Source organism: Olea europaea, unplaced genomic scaffold (genome assembly GCF_002742605.1).
Source record: "Olea europaea var. sylvestris unplaced genomic scaffold, O_europaea_v1 scaffold568, whole genome shotgun sequence".
Taxonomy (NCBI): domain Eukaryota; kingdom Viridiplantae; phylum Streptophyta; class Magnoliopsida; order Lamiales; family Oleaceae; genus Olea; species Olea europaea.
In genome coordinates, this window is record NW_019264016.1 from 1 (window position 1) to 24,411 (window position 24,411).

Here is a 24,411-nt window from a genome sequence, read left to right on the forward strand (position 1 = left end):
ACCCCGGTTAGAAGATCCGTCGCCAATTTGAGATTTGTGCCAAGATCCTTCCTGCACCTAAGGTTTAAATTGATTTGACGTCTTCACGAGGCTAGTTGATGTGACTTATCAACTTTATGTCAATTCAACTCAGAAGAAACAAACTGTCCGCCCACTCTACAAATGCGGCTGATTGATGCCTATGAGCGGACGCTTCATACTGTCAGATGTATATACGCGTCCCACATCCAACGGTTCATACCACCTATAAATACCCAAGGTTTGGCAAGAGGCAAAAATAATGAAACTCTTACTACATAGCACTCCATAACAAGTTTATATATTTTCTCCTCCCCCTTTATCATTGATTTGCATAGCCCTTGGGTACTGTTCCGATCACTTAAACCTGACTTGACCGTCGGAGTGTATACGACCACCAAGTCGGCCACCACCCCCGCTGGTTCCGACCGTGTGCACCTGACTATTCGCTGATTGTGTGTAGGGAGGAACACGTGGAGTGGCTTTCAGTTGGCCACGCGGAAGGACCAATTTTCGGGGTCAACATACACTGTACTTGGCTGCAAATACAATCTACATGAACCCACATTGATATAATCCTTAAATCTCCTAACTGATAGTTAGCAACACAAGAAGATTGATTAGAGATGATGGATGCTGATACTGAATTTAAACAATTCCATGAATCATTTTCTTCCACTTCATCCAATCATGTCTATTGACCCTGTTTTCTGTAATGGTCATGTGGACAAGAAATGTCGAGTCCATTTGCGTTCACGCAAGCAAATTTCGGCACGGAGATTCAATCCGAGGGATGTAACGTCAATAGATGTGGAAGATGCTCTGTGACACGAGACGAAAAAGTTCGAACACCGACAGTACAATCAATGACGATTGTTAGACAAAGATCGAGCGTAAAAAATACCCAAGTATAATAAATCCAAACTCTACCATAAGGGACGAGCAGGAGAGTTATATACTAAAGTGTATCAAGTTTAGCATATAATTTTCTCCATCCTTTACAATATTACAAAAGTTGCTATTTATATAATTTAGTTCGACGTGATCGACGTTGGTTCAGATTCATGTGACTCCATTTAATTAACCAAAATCTAACATCACTCTATCATACATTAATTATATGGACAAGAGGTTAGCCATCCCTACACTCCTGGGCTGACATATCTAACATTCATTAATATAAAAATTATATTAATCATTCCTAAAGATACTCATTAAACCTGCTTTGTGCTCCGACTTTAAGAGGGAAAACTTCGGATGTGAAGAGGTTCGGCTTTTAGGAGGAAGCGTCTGGTGCTTCGGCCATAGAGCAGCTCTTTTCTTTTCTTTATTTTGACGTGGCTGACTGTCAGATGTCTGTATGTAGTGTATCCACGTGACTTTTATTAAGAGCTTTATACATGAGGAGTAACAATTCTCTCCAATGCTCGTAAAAAATGGTTGACCTTGTGTAACATTAAACAAGAATCGAATACTTGCAACAAAGAAAAAATCATTAATAAACTTTGAAATATTTGTTTGAATCTATTTTCTACTACTTGCAACTCATAAAAAATTATATTAGAATTTTTAAACTAAAAATATCATCTTCCATTATTGTAAATTTTGTCCGCTTTCCCTTTCCCTTTCCCGCACATGTGGTCATTGCATTTATTTTTCTACATAAACCGTAAATATAATTTTATTTTTTCCCAGTACGATTTTTTCATTTACTTCAGTTCATATCGAAGAAGGTCACCGATAAGTTCAACTCTTTGAAGGAAGTCCTATCATAAACTCCTCTTTAATGCTTGAATTACACCATAATGATGCATGGATGCACTTCCATAATAATGAGGTTAATTTTATGGATGATTTTATAATTTATACTTAAATTACTTTAAAAATCTGTTTTTCGTATAAATTTATCAATTGATAAAAACATATTTAAGAGATTTTCTACTCTTTGAAAGAAGTCTCATCCCTTTAACTCAACCGAAGAAAAGGGTTCGATAGCCAACGTTTAGCTCTGATCTCATCAAGTTGAGATGATCAAATGTGAAATTAATTGAGTGTTTTATAATTTAAAACACGAGCTTTCACCTTAACATTTTATCTCAATAAAATTTTTCTAGCGAAAGAGAAATTGCACTTCTTTGGCATTGTCAAAAAAATTTATCGACTTGACCAGAATGAAAAATAATTAATTTTGTCCCAAAGCCCAAAAAGTTAAAAATAACGTGCAAGGTTTATTTAAATACAATATGACTCCATTATAAATTATCTTCAATTTATATGACAGATAATATCAGAACATTTAATGCTATCTATGACTCCATTATAAATTATCTTCAATTTATATGGTAGATACTATCAGAACATTTAATGCTATCTAATATCTACTTTCATAATTCAATGGGAGAATTGAAGCTGAATCTGAAGTTCCAAACCTTTCAAATTGTTGATGATTATACGCAAATCTTTAATTTTTGCAACCACAATCCCAAATCTTTCATTTCGGTTTGGAGGACTAATGGACGGAATTAGACGTTAGTCAATCAAAAAAAATCAATTTGACCATATTTTGACTAAGGGCCTATTTGGGCTCGATTTTTTCACCCAGAAAATTAATTTTTTGACCGTTATTTCACTATTTCAGCCGTTATATTTGACTTCTTTTCTCACGGGTGGACTCCACTTTTCTTCTAACGGTCAAAAAATCAATTCTCAAAATCACTCCCAAACAGCCTCTAAATCTAAAAGGCAAAATTATAATTTTATATTTTTCAATAAAATAATTAAAAAATTAAAAATAAGAAGGAATTATCGTTAATATATCAGAACATTTAATGCAATCCAATATCTACTTTCATAATTCAATGGGAGAATTGAAGCTGAATCTGAAGTTCCAAACCTTTCAAATTGTTGATGATTATACGCAAATCTTTAATTTTTGCAACCACAATCCCAAATCTTTCATTTCGATTTGGAGGACTAATGGACGGAATTAAACGTTAGTCAATCAAAAAAATCAATTTGACCATATTTTGACTAAATCTAAAAGGCAAAATTATAATTTTATATTTTTCAATAAAATAATTAAAAAATTAAAAATAAGAAGGAATTATCGTTAATGAAATCAATTTGACTACATCTAAAAGGCCAAATTATAATTTTATATTTTTTTCAATAAAAAAATAAAAAGGAATTATCGCTCACCCCACCCCAACTAATCAAACCGAAATCCACCTGCCACTGTCACCACGACTTCTCTCCTCGAGGATTACTTCTTTCAGTCAAATCTATTATGAGAAACCAATGGATCCACCACCGGCCTCCCTAAAAAAGTCTCCATACACCCCATTTCATACAAATAAAAATGGGCGGAATAAGCCCCCCAGGGCACATTCAAGTTGGCGGAACAATCACATTGGGGGGCTCTGGAACCAAGTGTGGGGAGTTCGATTCCTGGTTGGAGCAGCCAAGTGATGTAATAACCAGAGGAAGGGTTGGAGCAGCTTGGTGATGTAATAACCATGGAGGAGGGTCCCTTTGGGGAAGGAGTAAAAGCCATGTGGGAACCTGGGAACCAACAAGGGCACAACCTGCGATTTACCTCCACTAGTCACTGAGGAGCCGGGGGCTAGAGGTCCAGGATTTAGTCCGGCTAAGCTGGGACACCTGGGTTATTAAAAAAAAAAAAAAAAATGAGAGGAATAATATTTTTTGAAAAATGATTGATTGAAAAAGAATGAAAAGTTTTCGATTTACGTATAATATTATTTTATATAAGATTGTGTGGTTGAAAATAAGAGAGAGAAAAATGAAATGTCATGAAATGAAAATTAATGAGAGCCAAACGGAGGCTAACTACAGTTTTTTCACTTTTACTGAAACAAACAGTTCTAGCAAGCATCAAGAAAATTAATGAGAGCCAAACGGAGGCTAACTACAGTTTCTTCACTTTTACTGAAACAAACAGTTCTAGCAAGCATCAAGAAAAGAATTAGTAGCATTATCAAAGAAACGATGCATATCAAGAAAATCCCAAATTATGCCAATAAATTAAAAGGTTTGGGACCCAACTACAATTCTTCATGGAAAAAGTTATTCTACCTGATTGATTCCTCCAGAATTTGTACAGATTACTCACAATTGGATGGATCCCATCCAATTAAAAAATAGTACAAATAATACCTTGTATACTTATCTGTACAAAGTCTGTACAAATGAATCTGGTAGTGTAGCATCTCTCTTTTCCCTAATTCAATTTAAACAAATATAGCCCTTATTTGAGCCACATTATTTTAATAAGAATGCATTTTTGAATAGTGTATTGATAGAAAATGTGGCTAAAAAATAAAGAAATACTTTGAATTTGCATATAATATTATTTTATTGAAAAATGTGATTGAAATGATGTCAAATTATTGTTTAAAAATATTTTTTTTGAAAGAATGTAGATCAAATATGGCCATAAGTAGATTGTCGACAAAAGACTTGGAAAGGCTACAATAATTGCACATTATCCTCTAAGCCCCACCAATTAATTCTACAATGATATTTTAATATTAGATTTTACTGAATATACAGGGGTTTTATTGACACATTACCTGTTATATTTATTTCAAAAGTTCACATGCCAAATCACAATTAATGCTATTTTTCTCATTGACACAGAAACGTCGAGAGATTTCAAGTGTAGAGGAATATCATGTTCGGAATGAAATGTCATTCTAGATATTTAAAATGTCGAGAATATTTAATATTGTAATTTGACATATATACTTTTAAAATATAAACGAGATTCAAACATCGAGAATGATATTTGAAATGTCTACAACATCATTTTAATGTAACTTTTCGTGAAAGCTATTTCTCGAAATCCGCAATAAATTGAAAAAATAAATAAATTGCTTCTTTTTTTTCATTAAGGGTATAATAGATAGTTTAGTGCTAAATTTAAAAATTGAATATTTTTCAATTGAACCCATGAAATTAGATATTTTTTAAAATAGTTCAAATAATTTTTAACTTTTCAAAAATTTCATCAACGACCCCTAAAATGATAAAGAAATTAAAAACTATAATATCCCACGCAGTCCACCGGCCAACTGGTTACGTGGACTCATGACAATCGACATCGAAAATTTCTCGGTTAGTCCGATTCTTCTGTGGTCATACCATTTATGACTCAACAATAAAAACCAATATAGATCGTCCCCTAAAATTTCTGTATCTAGTTTCTCTCTCACACTCTCAAACGCGCAGAGATCTCGGCGATGGATTCGGGAGAAAAATTCAAGAAGGTGAGGCCTGAAGGAGCCTCGTCGGAGAGTGGTGGCTCCGAGTCTGGATTTGAAGGAAGACCGGTCCATAATTTTGATGATAAAAATATGAGGAATGATGACAATGTTAGTGGTGATGGTCAGAAGTTCGAGTATTTTGGGTGGGTGTATCATCTAGGAGTCAATTCAATTGGGCGTGAGTATTGCCACCTGCGGTTTCTCTTTATACGAGGAAAGTATATGGAGATGTACAAAAGAGACCCCCATGAAGATCCTTCTGCTGTATGCATCAATTCATTTTCATATCATTTTTTTCATTCACAAACGGGTTTTGTCCTTTTTATATTTATTGTGTGGTTATGTTGAGAAGAATATTGAAAATGGTAGAGATTGAGTATTTTTATAAAGAGCTGAAAATGTTGGTTATGATCAATGTTGAATTATGCTTGAAGTTTAGGAGAGCTGTTGAATTGGGTAATCTGGACAAGTAAGGGTCAACTTTTTCCGTTTGTGTAATGCATTTTCGCTTTCATCTTTTATTTATTCTAAATTGCTTGAAAATAAGGAAAAAGTAATTATGGTCAATGTTCTGTGCTTCATTCATCATCAATCACCTAATGCTTAACTGCCTACGCAATAGATGTTTAAGAAAGGAGGAAAAATAATGCACACTAAATAAGTTTGTTTGGAAGATTTTCGTTGCATCTGTAATATTCATCATCACATATATAGATCGTCCCCTAAAATTTCTGTATCTAGTTTCTCTCTCACACTCTCAAACGCGCAGAGATCTCGGCGATGGATTCGGGAGAAAAATTCAAGAAGGTGAGGCCTGAAGGAGCCTCGTCGGAGAGTGGTGGCTCCGAGTCTGGATTTGAAGGAAGACCGGTCCATAATTTTGATGATAAAAATATGAGGAATGATGACAATGTTAGTGGTGATGGTCAGAAGTTCGAGTATTTTGGGTGGGTGTATCATCTAGGAGTCAATTCAATTGGGCGTGAGTATTGCCACCTGCGGTTTCTCTTTATACGAGGAAAGTATATGGAGATGTACAAAAGAGACCCCCATGAAGATCCTTCTGCTGTATGCATCAATTCATTTTCATATCATTTTTTTCATTCACAAACGGGTTTTGTCCTTTTTATATTTATTGTGTGGTTATGTTGAGAAGAATATTGAAAATGGTAGAGATTGAGTATTTTTATAAAGAGCTGAAAATGTTGGTTATGATCAATGTTGAATTATGCTTGAAGTTTAGGAGAGCTGTTGAATTGGGTAATCTGGACAAGTAAGGGTCAACTTTTTCCGTTTGTGTAATGCATTTTCGCTTTCATCTTTTATTTATTCTAAATTGCTTGAAAATAAGGAAAAAGTAATTATGGTCAATGTTCTGTGCTTCATTCATCATCAATCACCTAATGCTTAACTGCCTACGCAATAGATGTTTAAGAAAGGAGGAAAAATAATGCACACTAAATAAGTTTGTTTGGAAGATTTTCGTTGCATCTGTAATATTCATCATCACATATATGTTTTTAACAACTATACTTTTAGCTGTAATGATGGAGGACATACTGTTTTATCAAGAAATAGAATCACAAGGGGAAAAGCCAAAGATTAAAGGTGCTCATGTACTAATCATAAATGCATACACAAGCATTGATGAATGTGTTTATTTGATTGTCATGTTATTTTAGTTAATACTTCTTATAGTGATTTTAATAACCAAGCCAGTTTCTTGGCACATTTTCTGTTTCTATTCATTCACTCATGCAATATCTGATTCAATAGTATTTTATTGCAGAAACCCATCCGCAGGGGTGTCGTGGGGCACACTTTTATGGTGGAAGAGTTAGGCCGTCGGAAGGTTAATGTTAAAGTAAGTCCTCTGCAACGTATTAGTCTATAAATAGTATTTGATGGAATCAAGAAGTTATTTTGCCTGTACAAGTCATGTTGTATCTTATTGATTCGCTATTCCCAGCTTTTATCTGATTTACTCCTGTTTTAGTATCATTTTGTGTAGTTGATAGTTGATACGCCTCTGCTACTTTGAAGATAACAAAATCTGATTTCTGTCTCAAATTTTATTTATTTACTTTTTTTACAGGATTTTTATATACTAAGATTTTACAATCGGTTGGATGAGACGAGAAAGGGAGAAGTAAGTGGTAGTTCGGTTCCATGAGCATTGTTTCCACTGTTGTCCTCATTATCATTTGCATTCCATTTCCCAATTTTGCTCAAGCGCATAGAATTGTGTTAACTTATCATCTGTAAGATGATGAAACCCTTTTGAATATTTTCGATTTTTTTTTTTTGGTAAGTATCTTTTCTTTTTAATGGAAAAGGAGCCTGTTTTCTCTGGCCCCAAAAGATGAAATTAGTACTTTTACAACAAAAAATGTGTGAAAGCTATTGTTGAAAGTCGTCCTACTGATTATGATGCTAATATGAAAAAAGAATTAGATAAACTAGCCTGGAGTTCTGTATTTATCTGATAATGTGTTACGGGAGGTTAAGAAAACAAAGCATGCAGTTGAATTATTGAAAAAATTCGAATATATTCACCTCACCAAGACTATTCTATATAAAGTTTACCTTCTAAAACAGTTTTTTCAGCTTTAAGGTAGACTCTAGTGTTGATCTTGAAGTGAACTTAGAATGATTTATTAGACTAATAAGAGAACTTGTATTAAAAATGTCATTTAATATGATAGATGCAGATGAACCCCTGATATAAGAATTAGTGCACTAAGAAATAAGGATTTGAAGCTCAAAACTGAAGCTAAAGAATACACTCTTAACCAAAGAATAAGGTTAAGGGAAAGGTCAGAAGTAAAAGATATTTTAACCCTCAAGAAGAGGGTCCCTTTATAAATGATTGTCCTAAGAAGTTAGCAGACTTTAGAAATAAAATAGATGAAGTGTTTGTAGTTACACGTAGGCAGCCTATTCAAGCATGGATTCTTGACTCGGGTTACACAGGTCAAACTTTTCTTTTTGGGACTGAAATGCATATGAAACAGATATCATAAAACTTGGTTCATCTTGAAATTACAAGATTATTTTTCTGATAGCTACCTACTTCTGGTGTCCATAGAGGAGAATCACACTACAGATTTCCACTAAAGAATGAATCGCTAAAATGTGAAATCAAGATCTGAGATTTATGTTAAAGCTCCAAGAAACAAATCAGTTTTGATTGGCTGAAGTGCATATGGGCTTTTGATCAATGTGCAAACTTTATGGTGCGTGTGTCTTATTTTTTGGAAGGATCATGTAGTCAAATTTACTCACACTGAACAAATTTTGTTATTGTTACAAGATTGCTTGTCTCACAGCTGGTGACGCTCGAAAATGGATGGAAGCATTTGATCATGCAAAGCAACAGGTACAAGAGAAAAATGACTAGTAGTTTGTCATATAGTTTTACATTTTTTGTGCATGATGTTGCAAGATTGTTGGTTTCATTCTTATTTGATGAATTTGGTTCATTTGACTTGTCTAAGTATCATAAGTTATGGTTACATTAATATGCACTGCATCCTGCTCCCAAAAAATTCCTTGACGGTGCTTTGTATGGATTAAGTAATTGATTATGCCAATTCATGGATATTTATAAAAACCGATGATTGTATATTGGAACTATGAGTTTTTTTCTCCTTTTTGCAACACATGTCGGTCACAAAATGATTAAGTTCAATTTGTAGTTGCCATATGTTTCCTGTTAAGCCATTTAATTTGCACAATCATACCATTGTCATGCTAGAATGTAATCCTTAACCCAATTCCCAAGTTTTCATGTTTAAATAAATGGATGATCAGGTGAGTTTTCTCTAATATTTTCCTTTGCTTTTATTTCTCATGGTTCACTGTTCGACTGTAGGCAGCATATGAGCTTTCAAGAGGTGGTAGTGCAAGAAACAAGCTGAACATGGAGGATGAGTATGTTTGACTCTCTCAGTAAATGGAAATCTTACTCAATGTTGAGAAGAGAACGTTGATTCTCTTTTTTCCCCCTTTTAGGAAATGATTGCATTATACATATCTTTAGTAAATAATGAACTTCGTATGCCATCTCATTCCCCTTTGTTCCTCGTCTCAGAACAAAACATGAAAGGTTGAAATATAGAGAAATGAGTTAATTAAAGGGAAAGATTGATCTACATGACATGATACTCAGATTTGTTATTGAAGTGCTGTAGTTAGTAGATTTGTTACTGAAGTGCTGTAGTTAGTTCACATTCATGCTTACTAAATTATTTTTCTTTTTGGAAGGATTAACCTTGAAGGTCATCGGCCGAGAGTACGTAGATATGCCCGTGGTTTGAAAAAGCTAATAAGGATAGGTCAAGGTTAGGTACCTTTATCATATTTATTATGCTTGAATATCTTGCTATTGGCTTTTTGTCTGCATTAAGGCTTAATGACTTTTTTCCATTTACTGCTTTGTTGTCTTTTTATGCCTAAGCTCAATAACATTTCAAGGAATATCTATTTATTACATCTAAATTCTTGCACTTCAAGCAACGACCAGCAATTCTGGATATATTTATTAATAAATATACATATATACATTGCTTTTTATTTGCTGGTAATGTGTTATAATAGGCCCAGAAATGCTTTTGCGCCGGTCCTCAAGCTTGGGTTCTGGTGGTAGACCGGATGCATATTTTGATGCAGATAGCGGAGATGTAGTTGAAGCACATCAATGGAAATGCGTTCGTACAATGGGCGGTATTTCTTCTTCCTTTTTTTTTCTTTTTTCCCCATTTACTCTGACATTGTCAACGATTATCTGTTTTATACTTGTAGATTTTGATTTCTAACTATTCTCAAGTTTCTCGTTTACCTTGTGCAACACATTGATTTCATCTTAATTATTTACAGAAATTGTTGAAACCATTCTAGATCATAATATAAAATTAGTCCTTGACTTTTACTAGTTAATGGTCAATGCCAAGATTCTATGAGGGATGCCCTTTTTTTTGGTCAAATATGCATACTTATTTGTATCATCATCGAAGTAAGCAATAACATGACCGTGGTAACTCTAACCCTCAATCGACTATTTTAGCATTATGCCAATCCAAAGGTTTCTATGCAAAACACTTAAATCATGTTGGTGAAGCTTCTTTTTTGTAATTGTATAGTTGAAAGTCCATATTATATTATCTTGAATAGCGTTACTTGCACAGGGCCACATGGGTCCTGTAAATGCCAGGGGGCTAGCGGGGCCTTTGTTGTGACGACTTGAGTCATTGATTATTCGAGTGTCATTAAATAAAACGTAAATTCTTTCATAAGAACTAAAATAAGAATCTGAAATATTTTTTTCTTCAATAAGTAAATAAATTGTGATCTTATTATGTAGTTGCGAAAAATAAATAAAGAAAATAATTCCAACATAACAACTAAATTAGAAATTTAAAGTTGTGTTTTAAATACAAAATAATTTATTAAACCTAGCCCATTGTCATTTCCACGTTGACTGCTTCAAACCATTAATTTGCTTGAAAGGAGGAAATAATATAGAGTGATATTTATAAAATCTCAATAAGTATGCCATGAATTATTATCTTGTACAACTTAAAGGAGTATAATAATCATAATCAACATAATGGAGACACAAAATTTTTACCGAACATAGGTGGTAAGAATTCTTATGTGTAGTGATACTAAAGTCCGGTCCCTATAACATAATCATAATCATAATCATATTGTACCATGTGGGACCATGATAATTTTCTTGAAACTCATAACATAATAATAATTCAACATAGTTAGCGTACTTACAGTGAAATTTAGAAGAAAGAATAATGAAGATTGAATAGAATTGCTTGATCTCTCTACAATTTCCACCTCAGATATGTACTTGTATATGTGTATATTATTTGGACTGAAAAATAATAGTGAGTGGTAGCATGTGAACGTGAATGAGAGTTTTAAATAGGACAAGATTAGGCATGCATCATTAAGGAAAAACCCATGACGGTGGAAATTGTTCCTTGAAATTTGTGAAATGAGCAAGAATCTCTTTCTTAATTCCTACATTCATGCATTCACACTATACATTACTTTATATTTGGCCAATCAAGAATATGACAAAAAGCATATATCAAGAATTTTCTATATAAGTGTTTGACCTAGAATTCAACCTTTCTGTAAAACAAAAACATAGCATTTATAGTAAGTTTGCTACGATGTCCTAGTACGTGGATTAAACCTCAAATGAGCCCTAAATTTTCAATTTTGATAATTAGATCTAGAAATTCGGCTGCGGGTATTATACATGTGGCCTTGTGCTAGTAGCTTTTTTATATTATCTTATGCCAATCTGGCAGTCAATTTTGATCTTGCTCTTAGATTCTTGTGTTATTCATTGTAATCTTTCTGTTTGGATGACTAGACATGAATTTTTGGTCACTGAGTTTTGTGGATATTGTTGGGAAGACTTGGTAGATAAGCTATAAGAAGAAAGAGGATTGATAGGTTGGATATGCCACCTTGTTATTAAGTAAAGGGACCGGTCAGAGAGTTGCCAATAGTATGTGATATGCAGAGGCAGCGTATACCATGTAACCTGTACTTCTCACCTTTTACTGGTGAGCAGCTGATCTGGTGGTTGTTTCACTGCTTGATTCAGTAATCGCACTGGGAAAGCATTTGAAGTTATGATGACTAGCATAAGCTCCAATGTTCAGTTTCAGCTCTTTGCACTATCCTCTCAAGTACATATCGCATAAACTGAGAGTTCCTTATCTTGTTAGGTATTATTAAATTTGGTTAGAAGTGTCCGTTTAGAGGCAGGGATGGAGTTTGAAATCTTGATTGAAAGAAGCTCCTTGTTCTAGCTCAGCTTTGTTCTCTCTTCAAGAAGTTAAGCTATTATAGCTCAAGAGGTGGGAGGGAAGATGCATAACCTGGAAGGGCTTTAAATCTAATGCAATAAAAAGCCATAGATACAAGAATCTATCAGTTTTGAAGGGAAAAATTAAAAAAGTCTATGGCAGAAAAAGATAACATGTTGACAGTTTACTGTTGAACTTGAGAGTAAAACATATGTATAACTTAGTTATATTAACTCTAATAACTCAATATGAACTAATAAGACCAGTACGTATAAGTTCCTCAGCCTAAATAGTACAGTGATAATGAAAATAGGATTCTAATTCTTGATTGAAGAAAAGAAGAAAAGCATGCAAGTAAATTCAAGAAAAAACCTGGGCAAGCAGATTTATAACTCCTGAACTAACTTCGATAATATCTAATAAAATGAGGATGCTTGGACCTTTTGCTCGAATTCATACCTACCTAACTTGAAATTTGTTTGTCATTCTTGTAGTTCAAGACGCCTGGACTTTGTGCTCAAATTGGTAATCTGATGAATTTAATTGAGCTGTATTTGAAATCTGCAGCATGAGATTTGGTCAACTGTGATATGGACAATGGGTGTTCAGTTGAAGCATTGGTGAAATTGGGAAGTGCTAGGACCTGTGACCATCTAATTGTCTGGATGCAGAGATTTGAAGTCTTGTTGCTTAGACATTGCCCATTGCATGTACACTAGGTTTTTCTTTTTCCCCTTGCAGGATAATGCTGTCCAAGAAGCCTAGCATAGTCAGCTTTTGGTTCCTCTGATTTTGTAGAGCTTGTCTAATTTGTAGGATGAAAAGTGAGGCATGTCTCTTGTGGTTTGACAACATCGAAATAGAGGCTTCTCAAACCTAAATTCTGACTTGTCAAGCATTGTCTACTAGATGACCGATGGTTGTCTAATTGCAAACAAGTACTTTGTTATTTTAGTGAATCAGTATAAAGTAGTGCATTGTACCACCAATGGGACCCAAACTTAGCATATCACCCGCATTTTCCTGGCTCAGGTTGGACTTTTAGCTGACGAGGATAACAAAAGGTGTCTGATAGTAATTTTGAACTACAATTATTATAATCTATAAAAACTGCGGAGCAATTTACTGGATAAAGTAGCCCTACAGGAATGGCAGTATTGTTTTTATGTATAAGAATGTCTGCTTATTTAGAAAAATGTGTGATGTACATTTTTTTTTTCTGGACCCTTTGGATTTCAGGTGTGAGGATTTTTGAAGATGTCTCCAACCCAAAGGTATCCACCATTAAGCACAGTCATGAAATTATGCTTAATTACATGAATAGCTAGACATGGCTCAAAAATCTAGTATGACATGTATTTTGCTATTCCTTTAAGTGCATTTCTCTGCCAAACTGTATGTATGCTCACCTCTTAGATTGCTCATCTTTGAGTCTTGCTCTCATGGTGTTATCTTTTATCAATACACCATCTAGTACTGCTATCGCATGTTGAATGGTATTGATCGTGAGTGCTTTATTGGATGTTGGTACTGAATGAAGTATCACCACCAGTTGGAGCTCCACATGCTAATAGTAGTTTTGTAGGTTGCTGTCGAATATATACAATTTATTGGTATCTTGTAATGTTTGTTTGTACGTTTGCAATGGGTCTTTTAAATTCCAATGGCTTCAAACATACTGATAACTTTACAAATTATCAAAGTTTTTCTATTTATAATGGAATTTTATTTTATTTTGTATTATTATTATTAATTTTTTTGTAGAGTGGTAAAGGCATCTTGGTCAAAGCTGTTGGTGTTGTTGATGCGAATGCAGATACTGTATTCGAAATCGTGTTGAGTCTTGATCGAAATAAGAGATACGAGTAATTGACTTGGACTTTCTTCATGGTACGTGCTAATTCCTACGAAGTCCATCTAACCATACTTTTATAGGTGGGATACAATAACAGGTGACTTGGAGATGCTTGATTCTGTAAATGGACACTATGATGTTGTGTATGGGACATTTAATCCAAGATATTTGAGTTGGTAAGTTGACTTTTCATTTGTTCTATATATGATTTCTTTAATTCCTGTCGCTAAAGCATGCTTTAGTATTCAAGTAAACTAGTCATGTAGGTAATTTACCAACTTTTCTAGCTTTAATTCCCCTATTAGAGTAAGGCATAGCTAAACTAGATTCACACAATTTTTTCTCCAGCAATTAACCATTTTATGTAAGAGAAGACTTTTCTGGGTTTCCTTCGTATTATTTTATGTTTGTAATTGCTGGTGCAGTAACTAATTGATTTCAGCGCTTTAAGCCCATTCTCAATTTCCTAACCTCATTTTCCAAAAGGAACCCTGACATTTTGCAGTTGGCCAAAATACTTAATCCTTCCATTGCCATCCATATCTCAGTAAAGTCTTTCAGTGGCGTGTCTCTTTTTACTTTTGTATTAGCAGAAAATGTTAGTCCTTCTATTGCCATCTATATCTCAGTAAAGTCTTTCAGTGGTGTGTATCTATTCTCTTTTGTATTAGCAGAAAATGTGACAGGATCCATGTGTGTCTTTGCATTTGGTCATGTTTTCTTCTTTTATTGGTGGCAATTCATGTGTTTGTATGTTTTGAGAGTGAATAATGAATATGCAACTAATGTCATGGCAACCCCTCGAGTGCAACCATAACTGGGACAAGTGAATGCAATTTCCAGATTATATGGGTTACTATTTTGGTTGAGGTTACAGTGTTTTTCCAATAGTCGTCTCTCCACTGCCCAAATAGGCTTTGAGTTCAGCATCTAATGGTTACTTTGTTTTCACTGTAGTGATATTCCACATCCATTTAGGTCCCTGTTTGGCCCCCATTAAAATTTAATTCATTTTTATCTCTTTTCTTATCAACCACACATTTTTCAATAAAATAATATCATATGTAATCCCAAAACTTTTTTTTTTTTAACCACACAGTAACACTTTTCCCACAATTAAAATATCAAATAATGGGGGCCAAATGGGGGCTCGATAAAAAGAGAAACAATCTACACCTTTCTAAGATATACTATTTGCAATTACCACAGAGATTTTTGTAAGCAGGTGGCAGACAAAAAGAGATTTTATTTTTTCAAGGCGATGGTTTCGAGGACAAGATGGAACATATAGTAAGCGACTGCAGCTACTTTTTCTATTTTGGTTACAGGTTTCATGGTTTTGTCGGTTTCTGTGTGCTTATGTCGAGTCATCTTTCTTTGATGTGCATGAACATCCTCATCATGTATTAAAACATGATTATGGCTTGTTAACAAGATGAATCTCACCGTTGAAAGCTTTCGATATGTTTAGAAGTGATTAATTTCTTGTCAGGGTAATGATGTTGAAATGAGATGGAAGAAACAAGAATGAAAGGGATTAGGAATAATATGAACTTCCTATGTATTATCCATGATTAATAAATATTAGATTAATTATAAAAAAAAATAAAAAATGAACTTTGTCGAAAGATTCGGAGATTGAAGTTAAGTGTCGTGGATCTGTGAACTATGACTTGGAATTATAACTTTGCTTTATCAGTACCTTTCACATTTCCATTAATGAATCTTTCGTAGAGCCATATTAAGCTATAACCTGTCAAAACTGAATTAATATCGAGTCATAAGAATGATAAAATCTTCTTATAAAGCACAACAAAAGCATTCAGGAGCCTAGATTAAAAGAGGATGTTGGAAGATTGAAAGACAACAAATTAAGAAATTTTATGCAGAGCTCTCTGTGTTGTATCATTTCTGAAGTTAAGATACCCAAGTTTAGGTCTCAATTTTATAGTTAACTGATTGATAAGGAAATAAAATTTTGGTCACTTCATCATTTTAAATTTACTTGGCCCTTCCCCCATGTGTACTTTTAATAGTTATCAATTTTAATTTGATAACTGATAAAATGAGTCAGCTACTTTGCAGTGTAAGAACCTACTGGAAATTTATAATCCAAGATTCTTACTGGATACTACTAGTCTTAGTTTTATCATGTGTTTGACATTTAGAGTAACCAGGGATTGTGTCCACAGCTTGCCACATCAGCAAGTCAAGCCGTCGTTGTTGACAATTCAACAATTTTTTGTTTAATCGTTAACAATGACGACTTGACTTGCCACGTTGGCTGTGGCACATTTTATCTTGCCCAACGTGGGCAAGAGAACAATTCTGTCAGAGTTACAGTGTCTTTTTTGTGTTTGTTACTTAAATGATATACATATTCCCTGTAGTTCTGTAACTATGCAGTTTAGATCTATTCAACATCATTCTCAAAATGGACTTCTAGACTGACAATTGATAGCATTATTGGTGCAGCAATCCTGCAGTTTCCTTGTGAACACAAAAAGCGACCTTCAAGATCTGGTTATGAACGCACAATAATCAACCGTAAGAGAATCTATTACCTTACTTTTTTAGAGCTTCCAGCATTTAATGAACATTTCATTAATTGAACTAAAGAAACAGAAATAGAAGTTTTGATCATGTGTCATAGTTCTTCTTACTTTCTTGAGAATTTAAGTGAAATCATTAAATTGAAAGCTCAATAACTGGAGAAGCTGAGACTTTCAATATATTTGTTGTATGGGACAATGTGGAGGATCTTTTTGCTTTTGGAACTCAGTGGAGAAATGGGGATTGGGAAAGGATTTTTTTTTTTTTTTTTTTCCATTCATTTTACAAAAGTTTTTGAAGCATTAACATGGAACTAGTGGGTACCATGTGGATTTCTACCCTAGAATGGCATGAATCGAGCCCAAAAATTTGCTTGGAGTTACTTTTATATGCTTTAGCAATGTAACTAATTTTCACTTCAACTCCCCACCCACCATTGGTAAAAGTTCTATGGCCAAGTGAGAAATTGTAATTCTGTTTCCGAAACATGTGTTTGGAGGCTTGAATAAAACCAAGTTTATGAGCCAGCACAACAGACAAGGTTATGTGCCTCCTATTCTTGTACCACTGATAATTGTTCTCTTGAAATGAAAGCAATCACTTAAACCTCTTCAGTGTTTCTTTGACTTTCTTTTGTCCTGACTTCCTATTTTCCTACTTCTGAAATGAAATGCGCGGATCTTAACAATCGGTAATTATTTTTATATGCTTCCACAAATTCTTTTCTGTTCATATTGCTTAGCATGTCATGTATTTCTCGTCTTTGATATACTGTTGATAATATATCATTTATCACTAAATTTCCATAACTGCGTATAAGGAAGTCATGAAATGTTATCTTGTGTTCCCTGACCATTTTATTGTTCGGACTTTGCTGTGTAGCTTCTACTTGGGAGATCAGTAATTTAAGCACATATTCGTCATCAAATGCTGCCAGATGTCTGGTGACACAAATGCTAGAGATAAGCCCTAGAGGTTGGCTTAAATGGAGGAATAATCGTAGCCAGAAATTTGAAAAGACTGTTCCCTATGCGTTGTTGAGTCAAGTGGCAGGTTGGTCACACTTCTCATGCCTCCTATGTACAAACTGTTCAGCAACTAATCATTCTCAGTCAGCTGGTAACTGGTATTGATGGTTAGAACTCGTGCAGAACTTGTAGTTCTTTATGCAATATCTGCATACTATATTTGAAATCATCATTTCATCCTTGTAACTCAACTACAACAAAGTAGTCTTGACATGTACCAAATGAAAATAATCTTATTAAGTCATACAACCCTTGTTTGTGCCTCATTGTCTCTCTTGCTGAATGTTTGAGAAAGTTGGAATTAGGGTTACCTCAATACCTTAACATTCTGTTCTTATTACATGTTCTTGGAGATATTTTTATTTCTTTTTCATTCCAGAGATCTCTCTATTTCAGAAGTTGGCTTCAGTCTTATAGATGTCCAAATATTGCTATAATCATGATGTTTTCGGGATATCATCATTCTTCAGGTCTGAAGGAATATGTTGGAGCAAATCCAGCTTTTACATCTGTATCGTCTACCACATTTGTTCAATCAAAAATATCTCATGCTTCTTCATCCAGTAGTGAATTTGAGGATGCAGAAGTGCCAGATGAGTTTTACGATGCAATTTCTGCTGATTCATCATCAGAAGACGAGGATGACGAGGATGACATGGAAGTCAATAAGGTTTATTTATTGATATTCAGTTAAAGAGTTGCATGTTTTGAAGAGGTACATAACTTCATAACTAATATCTATTTACCAGGACAAAAAAATTAAACTCAAGAACGTTTCATGGGCTATAGCAAGCTTGGCACTAAAGCGAACTTCAGGTTCTCCTTATTTAGCATTTCTAATAGAGAACAAGTCCAATATTTTTTCCGTAGATGTATTACTACTCAACGGGCAAACACTAGTTGTAAAACTTTCAATTTATCAATTGATACAGCCCCAGATATAAACAAGGAGTTAAACTTGCACGAACCCCCAATCAGTCTCGAGCCAAGTCAATTTTATGGATCCATGAGGAGAGCAAAGAATGAAGGTGATACAAATTGTTGGTCTTCTCCAGATGGTACAGGATTCATGATCAGAGGGAAGACGTACTTGAAAGATAACACCAAGGTTGGTTCCAAAACTTATAAATACATCACTCCATCAAAAGTTGAATTTTTCTTGCCTTTTTTACTAATAAATGGAATTGCAAATAGAAACTGAGCCTTTTCATCCAACTTAGTTGTTCATACAGGTTAAGAAGAATGGGAAGAATTTTAGTATCATTTGCATAAAGTAATGAAAGTAAAAGACAATTTCTCTGTAGAGTTGATAGTTTATTGACAATATAATTCATGACAAGACTAAAGTTTAGATGAATGATCAAAAGATCACATTGTTTGGCATGTAGTTCTATCACGTTTCCGTAATATCAAAGGATCCCAGTTATTTGTTTGTGTATTGTATATTCTTTCTTTCCCTCCAAACCAACAAGGATTGATGTACCTAAAGCAACATCATATATCTACTTTTGTGTATTTCATTACCGGAAACAATCTTATGGGTGACCTCTCTTCAGGTAAAAGGAGGAGAACCTCTTCTCAAGCTCATAGCAGTTGACTGGTTCAAGGTGGACAACCCTGCAACGAAGGTTGCAATGTATCCTAAAAGCCTTATTCAGGTGACGCATGCACTTGATTTTGCATCACATTTTGTAATCAGAAAAACTATACAAAACAAGACATCACGATGCCCTTGTTTGTGGTCCATTAAAAATGCATTTTGGGAAAAAAATGCATTTTTGAATATTAATATTTTGGAGAATGTGTGATTATAAAATAAGGAAAAATTACGTATAATATTATTTTATTGAAAAATGTGGTTGAAAATAAGAAAGAGAAAAATGTATTTTTGGAGAATGGAGCCCGAATAGGGGCAATATATTCTCTGCCTCTGATTATCTTTCATTAATTTCTCATTCCATTGTCATTTTTCTACCCGTCAAACTCAAACTTTGATCTCAACACAAATTCAAACTACTAATTATTATCCACACATTTCGTGGTCTCCACCACTATTTGTACTGAAAAGTTTACCCAACGTCATCCTCTGTTATTGCTCTTAATATACATGATTTTGAAAGATTGAAATGTTCTTGGCTTATATATTTGGTCTTGGCTTCTGATTCTTGAGCTGCAAGAATACGAAGGTTGACTGTGAAAAATTTATGTCAAAATTTTTCTCAAGTCAATTCAATTCAGCTTTTAAAATGAAATTACTCCTTGGTGTTTTTATTATCCTGGCACTGAACTATTTTAATTTACTTGGACACGACATTTTTGAAGTATATTTTAGTGGTTGGGAGAGAGCTCTTGGTACTGCTGCATTTTTTTTATTACATTTTCTCATACAACGTCTATTGATTGGCATCTTTACAGCACGGGGGTGGTTTAGGTTTTAACTCTCATAGAAGAATATAGCAAGGCTCGAACTTCTGCATTGTCTTTACCTGCAAACATGTCTTAATTCTAAGTTGAATTACGTACATGAAATGTTGTGTGATACTAGGATGAATTCTCCTAAAGTACGCCAATGCAATGAATTATAGGCTGTTGCACATTTAGTCTCATCTCTTATTTCTAAGGTTCTAAAAGCACGAGGTGCATGCGTTGCCAGGCAGCAAGGTCAAGCACCTTGTGATCTTAGGCATTCCTAGGCGTAATAAGATGTTCCATATTTTTATTATTATTTTAATATTTCTAAGACAATTAATAATTATTTCTTTTATTTAATTAGATCATTTGACCTTTAGAAAATTAAAAAAATTAGGAAAAAAATAAAAAGCTGCATGCCTTTGGGTGCCGAGCTGCATTAGGCGGTCAGGAATAGAGTTGACTGCCTTTTATCCATGCCTTCCCCATATGCGAGGCTTTTTCCTCATGCCTAGTTCCTGCCTTCTAGAACACAGTTAATACGTGTAGTTAAATTGTCTGCTGCAATTCCATGCCCAAGTTGTTCATTACTATTTCTGGTTTTCTTGTCTGTGGAGAAAATCAACAGACTCTCATCCTGCAATAGCAATGAGTGAGAAGATAAAATAAATTACCTTTGCTTCCATTCAACGAACTTCTAATATGAAATATCCTGCCTGATTCATAATTTGTGGGAGAATGAACTCTGTATTTAAAAAAAAATGCTTGAGAAGGTATTTTTTGAAGCAGATTGCAATTCCATCCTATTTTTCTTTCTCTTCTTATATAAGGTATTTGTGACGGATCCATGATTCTAACATTATGAAGCTGTTGATACAGTGGTTGAGTATGCCTTCATATCTACATATATATTCTCCTATTTGATAATGTTAAAAGAATTATAATTTGGTGCATGTTTTAGTAAATATTATGCAAATCTCTTTATCTTCGTACTTATTTGATGTACTTTTTCACTCTTTATATTGTGATGTCAATATTGATGTGTTTCTTGCTATAAGGAGAAAACTGCTGGCATTGAAGATTTATTATTTTTCATTTATGGGCATGTTTCCCATTGATGATGTTCAGTTTGTGATCCCAAGGCTCACAAACTTTCTAATTCTGTGTGTACTGTTATTTCCAGACTGATGCAGGGAAAAAACTTCCATTTGTCCTTGTGATCAATCTTGAGGTATCTAGAAAATATCTTATTCTTTTTTCTAGTAATGTAGTAAGAGCTTATTCTTATTCCTCTATCTGGAATAGTAAACCCATAACCCCAGCATTGTGTAATTGTGTTATTTTACTTGTGAAAGAAAACTAGAATAAACACAACGTGCCTGAGAAAGGTGGTGCTAGTCGATAGATAGTGACAATTGTCATTTGTCACGTACTTCATAACATGCCAAAAGGCAAAAGTGAGTGTGCAAATGTATGTCACAGAAAGTTACAATGAAATGCTGAAATTATCTATAACCTTCTATATGTATTTTATACAGAAAACCTTTATGATTGAGAAAAAAAACTTGCTCTGGTTTTTTGTGCAGGTCCCTGCCAAACCAAACTACAGCCTGGTTCTCTATTATGCTGCAGATAGGCCTGTAAATAATAATTCTTTGTTGGGTAAATTTGCTAATGGAACTGACCTGTTTCGTGATTCAAGATTCAAACTTATTCCCAGCATTGCTGAGGTATCATTGTTTGCCGGTATCAAGACTGGTTGCCTTTCCATGAGCTTTATTTGACATTCTTTCATATTTTTTTCCATAATTGTCTTGTTATAATAGGGATACTGGATGGTAAAGCGTGCAGTTGGAACAAAAGCTTGCAAGCTAGGAAAAGCAGTAACTTGCAAATACCTTCGGCAAGATAATTTTCTGGAGGTAATATCCTAATATCCTTTGTCCTAGAATTATTGGATGCTGATCATTGTGTAAAATTCTGTGTTTTTCTATTTATTGAATGTCAGTTGTTGGGGTTTAAATTACGACATACTTTTGACTTCATTTTGTGTTATATTTTATGATGTTACCCTCTCTTGAAATAATTTTTCTGTCGATTTTAGTATTAGCTGCTTGTGGTCCTTGGTTCTCTCATTCATCGGAGCTTCCATAATTTCCTATTTATGCAGATAGATATAGATATTGGCTCATCATCTGTTGCAAGGAGCGTCATTGGCCTTGTCCTTGGATACATTACAAGCATTGTTGTCGATCTTGCAATAGTTATAGAGGTTCGTATGTTGCTGGTTTTCCCCCTCCAAGTGCATGTTTAGCTAAGGCTAAAAGCTTTAGTTATAATTGAATCAGAAGGTTCCTAGAAAATAACTTCTTTTGTTGGTGGAGGCTGATATTAAGTTATCCAAACGTGTTAAAAACTGAAGGTTACTCAAAAAAGTAATTTTAGTAACTTTGCTTTTTAGTTTTCTATAAGATCTGGGTGCACTGTCATGGACTGAGTCTCCCTCAAGCTTGAAATCGTGTACCTTTGCAATTTGTTTTCAAGATTTTGTATCAACCAAAATATGTGGTTCTTGTATCATATGCTTGCTCTGTGGTTTTCCCTTTAAACTGATTTTATCTTTCAAATGAGCCCTAAGAAGATGCTTTTTTACATTGAAAGAAGAAGATTTAAACACTCCAATTTCTGATATACCACCACCACCTCGAACTTAAATGTTATAATCTACAAATTCTTTCTTGTGGCCATCTTTTAAACTATTCAGAATTGTAATATCTTCCATATTCTGAGTCCTGACAATTTGGCTTTTGATGGTTGATTCTTTACTGTTTTTATTTGATCTGACATGTTATTCGCTTCTATGACTAAATTTACAATAATTTATCAAACAATTTATATAGAGATTTTGGAACATAAGCACATTTTCAATGTCTTTTTTCTATCCTTGTAAGGATGCTTGAAACTATGCGACTGATATTCTGATGAAGAAGTTTTACTGTCCACCATCATAGATGAAAAGAAATTAAATAAGTTGATGTTCTTGATAAAAATTTGAATGATCAGTTTGCACTTCCAGTGCACTCTCAGATCACACGATGAAAAGTATGAATCCAGTATTAAATTCGTAAGAATGGGACTTTGGCTTTAGTATCTGAATGGAACAATTTTATTGCATTACAGTTTACTTGTATAAATCTGCTTTGTTCTTGGGTCGTTTTACTACTGCATTCCACACACCTGTATGTTACAGGCTCAGGAAGAGGAAGAACTCCCAGAGTACATCCTTGGAACTGTTAGACTAAATCGCTTGCAGCTTGAATCTGCTGTGCGTTTGGAGGTTTGAGGTTCCAAAATGTAGGTACATTTTACTGATTTGATCGGTGTAAAGCCCCTGACCTTTTTGTTATCTCTGGTTATGTTGTACCCTAGTAATCAATAGTACCATCGACGATTTGATACATGGGACGCCCCCACATTATATGCAATTCTGTATTGTGGTGTCAATAGTAGAAAGAGTGTCACCTCAACTGACAATATTTTAGTTCATAGACTTGATTCTTGACTTTTGTCGAGTAGAAGTTTGGTACAACTGCAATAAATAGCAATGTCTCAATTTATAGTAGACTGTCACTTTTTTTAATCTATTTTTCTTAGCATCAAAATTTGGCTTTTTCTTCCACTGGAAATGGTTGACGACATCTACTCCTGCCTTGGCTCCAAGAGCAAGTTAGACATGCAAATAATTTATTTTGACCTGAACCCATATTTTGTTGAAATTCCATTGTGGTTTTCGACCTTTTTGAGTAATCAATTCATGTTAAACTTCATTACTTAGAAAATTTGTAGAATAACGTCCTAAGTGTAGTTTTGGAACACCAATTTGCTTGCTCCTTTCTAAAGTTAATGATTCGATTCGCTCATTGAATAATATTTCAAGCATTAGCATTGCAAATTTTCTGGTAGCCAAGGTATTTTAAGGGAAAAATCTATCTTTCAGTTTACTTTCAATATTAGTCATTCCATTCTCCCTAATCAGTTAAAGTACATTTCGTTTAGTTAAAAAATCATATTTTTAGTAAATTTTGATAAAAATTAATAAATTGTGCTGTTGAAAAATTGATAAAAGTTGTAGGTCCTATGAATTGTGTAGTTGAAAACGAGTTATGAAAAAATGAAAACTAAACTTAACACCCCATCCTTTTACAGAAGTCAGAATTGGCAGCAATTTGTTGTATCTTATGTTTCCATATAGGGCAATGTTACCTGTATATAAATTTTTAACTTACTACTCACAATAAGGTGTGGGGATCACATTTGGAAATTTTTATATTCATACGAGGCCCTGCATGCATTGTGAGAGGGGGGACACTATTCGATAACCCCTATTCGGTCCATTTAGTTTAATCCTTACCGTATAGCATTAC

The 24,411-nt window shown here is 34.1% G+C and overlaps 1 protein-coding gene across 6 annotated transcripts; it reads left to right on the plus strand.

Annotated features, from left to right (window-relative positions):
• Positions 1-5,151: 5,151 nt before the first annotated feature.
• Positions 5,152-23,627, plus strand: LOC111389201 (protein ENHANCED DISEASE RESISTANCE 2). 6 transcript variants are annotated; one of them, XM_023014093.1, is made up of 23 exons: positions 5,485-5,567; positions 7,093-7,167; positions 7,399-7,452; positions 8,392-8,539; positions 8,617-8,682; positions 9,178-9,236; positions 9,570-9,646; positions 9,903-10,028; positions 13,382-13,416; positions 13,907-14,007; positions 14,078-14,173; positions 15,223-15,287; positions 16,473-16,544; positions 17,433-17,603; positions 18,049-18,248; positions 18,328-18,394; positions 18,511-18,686; positions 19,135-19,236; positions 21,171-21,218; positions 21,574-21,717; positions 21,814-21,909; positions 22,158-22,259; positions 23,238-23,627. In XM_023014093.1, the coding sequence occupies exons 4-23, from the start codon at positions 8,537-8,539 to the stop codon at positions 23,328-23,330; spliced, it is 1,899 nt and encodes a 632-aa protein (XP_022869861.1). In that variant the 5' UTR covers positions 5,485-5,567; positions 7,093-7,167; positions 7,399-7,452; positions 8,392-8,536; the 3' UTR covers positions 23,331-23,627. The 6 variants fall into 6 exon arrangements, with proteins under 6 accessions (XP_022869858.1, XP_022869856.1, XP_022869861.1 ...); XM_023014092.1 differs by lacking the exon at positions 5,485-5,567 and adding an exon at positions 6,096-6,371; XM_023014088.1 differs by lacking the exon at positions 8,392-8,539 and having other exon boundaries at positions 5,153-5,567.
• The last annotated feature ends 784 nt before the right edge of the window (positions 23,628-24,411 follow it).